The 6,565-nt window shown below is 38.7% G+C and overlaps 1 protein-coding gene across 1 annotated transcript; it reads left to right on the plus strand.

The window, feature by feature from the left end:
• The first annotated feature begins 702 nt into the window (after positions 1-702).
• On the plus strand, positions 703-6,145 carry paqr7a (progestin and adipoQ receptor family member VII, a). The gene is made up of 3 exons (XM_079368551.1): positions 703-1,331; positions 3,229-4,845; positions 4,881-6,145. The coding sequence occupies exon 2, from the start codon at positions 3,260-3,262 to the stop codon at positions 4,322-4,324; it is 1,065 nt and encodes a 354-aa protein (XP_079224677.1). The 5' UTR covers positions 703-1,331; positions 3,229-3,259; the 3' UTR covers positions 4,325-4,845; positions 4,881-6,145.
• Positions 6,146-6,565: the final 420 nt, after the last annotated feature.

Raw genomic sequence — 6,565 nt, forward strand, 5'->3', positions numbered from 1 at the left:
ACAACCCTCCTGGGTTCACAACGCCTTCATCATGAATGAAGTCTGGAAAGAAGCTCAAGTCTTGTATTAAGAGGATGTTTAAATTGGGTGGTCTGGTCATGGATTTATTTTTCAATCTGGATGACATGTATTTCATGTACGGACAAGGGTCTGTGTTTACAAAAGATCTCCTCAGCAGATTCACTGCTCAAGAATGTTCCAGAAGTTCACACCCACTCAGTCAGAGTACCTTTCTCTCTTTCCCTCTGACGTAAATACTCCACTTTAAGTGTTTTCAGGACTTTTTTTTTTACTCTTCATCTACTAAAAAATTGAGCGTCATAGGTAAGTGACTCGTTAACGACTCCTGAGATTTTATTGCGTTATTTAAGGTAGCCTACCGGTTATAGCCTACACCGAAAAGCACATGACTTTTTGAAAAAAAGTGTCTGTATTGGCTAGTCTACTTTTATACTGTATGTTAATATTATTCACGCATATTTTATGGTTTTAAACACACCTCACAGTCTAGGTTTTCTTTTGGAACATTTGTGCGAGACCTGGCAATGCACCTTCTTCCGACTAATTTTACCGGTGTCAAGACCGTTTATGAAACAGAAGTAGTTCCGGTGGTAGCTTTCAAAATAAAACAATTATTGAAGTTTAATATCCATGGTTAATAAACGTTAACTTGTAGTCCTATTAGGCAAAGCATAAAATTACATGTAAGTTATGAGAAGTTACTTATGAATGACCAATGTTGTTTGATGCCACCTTGGTAACCTTGCACCTTGCACGTAGACCCATTCGTCTAGACTTTCTATATTACATTTTATATCATTTTATTGAAAGTCATTATGACTTTCTGTGAACTTGCAGTCAAGCAGGAATAATATACAGAACGATAGATGCGCCTTTACCATTGGCTATAAGATGCAGTGATAGTAAAAAAGCCATAAATTCTGCAACATAAAATATACACGTTTGTTTTTGAGTTAAGCTCATGCCACATTTTTTGCAAATGGTGCAATCCTGTTCGTTATCAGAGCTGATCTCACCCAATATCGATGCATCATTAAAATTGTCTATAATTATTTTCATTTTCCAAACCCTTCTACAAATCTAACACATGAAACAACAACGCTAACCCATAAACACATGAAGGGCAGCACACTTCCGGATGTATTTGAGGGACGTGCAGTGACTTGACGCACTACTTTCTTCTCACTTGAGAACAACGATTCGATCTGTGGCATATTTCTCTGTGCGGGAGGAGGAGGAGGAGGAGGAGGAGGAAGAAGAAGAGGTCAGTTCAGCAGCGGACACTGAAGGAAACAAGCTGTCAATATAAGGTGAGACATCCGAATCAGAAGGTATTCGTTTATCAGTAGGCCTATATGAACTGTAAAAAAAAAAAAGTTAGTTTCAGGTTGCGACAAAACTTTTCTTAACTTCCCCGTCTTCAAGTGAACAAGGAGTGAGTAGTTTGACGAGGTTTGTGTCTAATTCGATAAGACTTGGGTCATTGCAGGACATTGGAAGAAATCCCTTTTTTTTCCTGAAGATATTCCAACCCTTACTATAAATTTCCCACCCGGGGCAGCTGGTTTACAGAAAAAACTGCTTGTTTTTATTTTCATCAAAACGATAAGAGGGACAAAACAGGGGAAAGTATCAGGTCTTTAAGTGGAGTTACAGCCACACCTGTTTGAGACGATTCCCTTCCTCCCATACCTGAAAGAAAAACAAAAGCAACAACAATATTTATAAACGTGAATGTAGGCAGAAAAACGGATAAACTCGACACGTTTTACATTTAGTTCTCCAATGAGACAGAGTGACATTATTATTGTATAAATATAATAGCTAGGTCTTACAATGCAAACAAAAATGAGTTCTGGTGTTACGTCTATTAAAAAAAATAAAATAAATAACTGTATATAAACTACATTCACCTGACAGGTCAGGGCAAACATCTTATCTTCAAGGAGATTTACTGTGGTAAGTAGTTTAGTTAAATGTGTGCTCAAGTAGCAAGCATATTAGACACATTAAATGTCTTTCAATTAAGTGTTTTCACTCATTTAGATATACAGTAGTCATCTTATTGCAAGACACTCAAGTTAAATTGGCATTTGAAGACTGTTTTAACTGTGTTTTATCTACGTGGTAACTTGACACATTGTTGGTTTTGTTGGAATTATGTCACAATTTCCTGTTTTTTGTTTAGATTATATTAAGTGCACGTTTCCACACAAACGTCAAAGAGTTGTCTGAATTCTGGTCCGCTTTGACTTTTCTTAACACAGCACTAATGACCTCTTGCCCTCCTGATTTAGCTTACGGCAAGGATTTTAGATGATGGACTTTTTTATTTTATTCCAGTGGGAACGTCTCCTTAAATCAACACTCTTTAAAACAACCAAAGCAGCACGAGCTATCCGAGCACTGCTCAGATTACAGCTCAGATATGGATCACTGAAGAGAACAATAGACCACCCCCAGTTTACGAACAGCATGATAGATACCTGTTTTTATATCGTCCATGATGTAACACCCCCATCAGTTCTTATACACATGCTCAGCTACGTCTTGTATGTTAATGTCAAACCAATAGTACTTAAGAGCAGTACAGTATCAGTCAGTTTGAATTTAAACTATCCTCAGATTTACACTTTATTTTTATTAATCTCTGGTCATAATAATATTAATAAAGGTTTAATAACAATGTTGTAGTGTCACATGTGGACAGAATGAATCTAAACTTATCATACGGGCAATTTAAGGTAAGTTAGAAGCTTTAAAAAAGAGCCTTGTGATTGGTTGGTGAGCAGCCTAACCTCTCTCCCATTGGCAGCTGGGATCAGCTCCAGAAGTGTTCACTGAGGGGGTACACGTCATGTTTGTATGTCTCTTTTTTTTTTTTTCTGAAGACAGTGTCATGGTGACCGCTGACCTGCTGATGAACTGATTCACCTTTTAATTCAACAGACACCCTGCTTGTGGCGCTTGTTCTCAGTCTTTGGACTGGCTCCTGCTTTAGGACATCAATTCATCTCTCCTGAACATTTTTCTCAACTATGTGTAGGATAAACACATTTTATTGCAGATGATGATTGAGTCAGTGTTATGGTACTGTGATCAAAACCGATAATGATACGTTTGAAAGAAATATTTCAAACCTGTTCAATTTACAGCAAAACAAACGTGAAGTGCTGTTAATTTGAACTCTTAAAATGTCCTCTGCAGGCACCAGCCAGTGTGCATCACACAGCTACTGATGGCGACGATTGTGATGGAGAGAATCGGGCGAGTGTTCATCAGCCTGCAGCAGATCAGGGAAGTTCCCCGGATTCTGACCGAGGCTGCGCCCTCCATGCCCGGCACCGTCAGAGACGTGGAGGTTCCCTGCTACTTCAGGGAGCGCTACGTCTGCACCGGCTACAGACCACTCAACCAGAACTGGCGGTACTACTTCCTGTCGTTATTCCAGCGGCACAATGAGACCATCAACATCTGGACTCACCTGCTGGCCTCTTTAATTGTTCTTGTTAAATTACTGCAGCTCTCTGAGACGGTGGACTTTGTTAGCGATCGTCATTCGTGGCCTTTGTTGATCCTCATCTTGTCCTCGTTGATCTACTCGGCATTCAGTGCTTTAGCTCATCTACTGGGCGGAAAGTCTGAGCTGTATCACCATGTCTTCTTCTTTCTGGACTATGTCGGAGTGGCGCAGTATCAGTACGGCAGTGCTGTTGTCCACTTTTATTATGCTGTGGATGTGAGCTTGCACGGCTACGTGAATGGGATCTTCATGCCTGCAGCTACTGTTTTCAGCTGTTTGTCCTGCCTGGGGTGCTGCTACGGCAAATACTGCAACCACAGCCGACCAAACTGGGTGCGTAAGGTATGCCAGGTGGTGCCCTCTGCACTGGCATATATCTGGGACAGCAGTCCTGTGGCGACAAGACTGATGTCCTGGTCAACAGAGAGCAACGACCCAGCTTTTATCTATCACTTTGGTCAGGTGGCCTTCTTTCTCAGCTGCGCCGTCTTTTTCAGCTTCCCGCTGCTGGAGTGCTGCTTACCCGGGCGGTGCGACTTTATCGGACAGAGTCATCAGATATTCCATGTTTTTCTCTCTTGCTGTACCCTGTGTCAGATCCAAGCCTCCTACTTAGACTTTATGGGCCGTAGAGAAGTGTACTCAGGTCTGCACAGCAGCAGTGAGGCCGCTCTCTGTGTTGGGTTGTATGTGCTCACGTTGGTAGTATGTGCCCTGATTGCTGCCTTTATGTTGAGAAAAGTAAAACAAGCACTTTGTTTCATAGATAAGTCAAAATAACATGGTAGATGTTGAATCATGTGCCTTCACTCACTCACTTACTGCTTTGACTTAAAGGCTTCTGATGATGTCGGAGGTTTTTACCAGCAGATAGTGAGAGAAATACACAATAATATCTGGAGTTTTTAACAACATATTCAAGCTAATCCACAATATCAGTTGTTATCCATCACTTGATAATAGAGCTTTTATGAACAAATCTGCTTCATATTACTTTGAAATCACTGCCTGCAGTCATTACTCACTTTAAAAAAAGTTATTCCATTTAAAGTTTTGTTTCCTTTAATACTGGAATAATGTAATATGGAAATGCATCTAAAATGTATGTATGTATTTTGAAAACAGTGGAAACTAGGTTTTAATATTCAGATTTGGGGGAATATTTCTACAGAATTTTGCTCAAAAATATTTTTTCTATTTATCGCGTTTATACTGACGTACGTCAAGGAGTATAAGGGCCACAATAAGAGATTTTCGATTTTTAGATGAAAGTCATACATTTAATAGAATGAACTAATAGAGTTCAGTCGTAAGAAAACACTTGTGAGTTTACGAGATTAAAATTGTACGTTTACAAGAATACAGTTGTTATTTTAGTCTTGTACTTTTGTTGTACTTTAGTGTGAGTTTTACAAATAAGGAAACACTTCCTTGTGTACTCAGTAAGACAGATGTACTCGCCGTGGAATGAGCTGCTTTATAACAACAGTTTGACACGGTCAGAAAATCTAATAAGTTGTGTTGGTGCGTCACATGCTGTATGCAGATATGAAAGTATCAGCAGCATCACATTGTCATGTGTATAAGAGGCCTGAAAACATACTGCAAGAAACAGAGACTTTTCCTTAGAAAGAACCACACTGACATGAAGGAAATGTCTTTGAGGGTTCCCCCTTTCATCGCCGTGGCTCAGGCGTATGACTACAACAGCCTTTCAGAATAATCTTTTCAGCCAAATTTAAACTTCATTTACATTCATATTGTAAATTTGTGACTTTATCCATGTAGGTTTTCGACTTTATCCTTGTAAATTTATGACTTTAATCTCCTAATTTTTTTTACGTGAATTTTGTGTATTCACGACTGTCATCTCTGAAATTTAGAGGAAAAAAACCCGTTAATGTTGCCCACATTTTGCCATCAATCGACATTGAAGCACATAATTAGAATGATATTGTGCAGAAAAGTTTTTTTTTTGTAAATGAATATTCAGGTCCTCCAATGTGCATGTCAGAAAATATCTACCATTTTACAGAATAACAGCAAGGTCCTGTATCAACATGCAGGACCTTTTATATTTTACCTTCAGTGCCCATTGTTTGACATTTAATGTTACATTTAGCATAACGTTTGTACTGAATGTCTGTATGTCTATACAAAATGTGTTTTTACCGTTTGTATTTTTATTGCACTGCCTAGACTGTATGAGAAAGCTAGATGTTTTTATGAGGGATAATATTATACATGTTAATTATTTTAGACACACAGAATGTATGCGGATGTCAGCATGTCAGCCATCACTGTATTGAGTCTTACTGAAGCGCTTGTTCGTGCCTTTTGCTTTATAAGGGAAAGGTGAGTGTGGAAGTTGATCAGGTTCACTAAAGGTACCATGATAATGTACGTTTTGAGGAGCTGATTATGCTACTGGAACAGATGTAAAAAGAAGAGGGATTGAGATGAATAGACGTCTCTTGGTGACAGAGACTGCCTTTAAGCTTCTCATATCTTCACCTCTTGTTTTGTTTTCTTGTGTTGCTGCTTTCTTTGAGCTACAAAAACTAACATTAAAACTTGTATTAAAATAACTGTTACAGTCCCTATTGGCCTGTTGTGTTTTGTAATGTTTTACTTGTGCATTGAATATTGACTATCCATCTTTAGAGTTGACTGGTTAGCTACATGTTATCAGCATTATCAGGAGCATGCTGACTTTACGTATTGTTGAAAGAACATTGTGCTTATCACCATATCTTTGGAATACCGTCATGATGAGGTCTTTAGTATTTTGTTTCTTCCAAAGTTGATTTATCCTACTGTTCCTTGTGTGTTTCCTAGTTTATTTTGTCATCTCTATCTTCTAGTGAGTATTGTTATCGTTACATTCCTGAGTTCTGTGTCTTCATTTATTTGGTAGTTTTAGTCCTCAGCCTGATTTACTGTCAGTTACTTTTTCTTCTCATTGCCAAATATTTCGTATCAGCCCATGGCCTACTGTGTTATATTCCTTTACCCACTGTA

Source organism: Symphodus melops (genome assembly GCF_947650265.1).
Source record: "Symphodus melops genome assembly, chromosome: 18".
Classification (NCBI taxonomy): Eukaryota; Metazoa; Chordata; class Actinopteri; order Labriformes; family Labridae; genus Symphodus; species Symphodus melops.

Coding starts and splice junctions, on each gene's coding strand:
- paqr7a (XM_079368551.1), top strand. CDS start 3,260: ATGGCGACGATTGTGATGGAGAGAATCGGGCGAGTGTTCATCAGCCTG.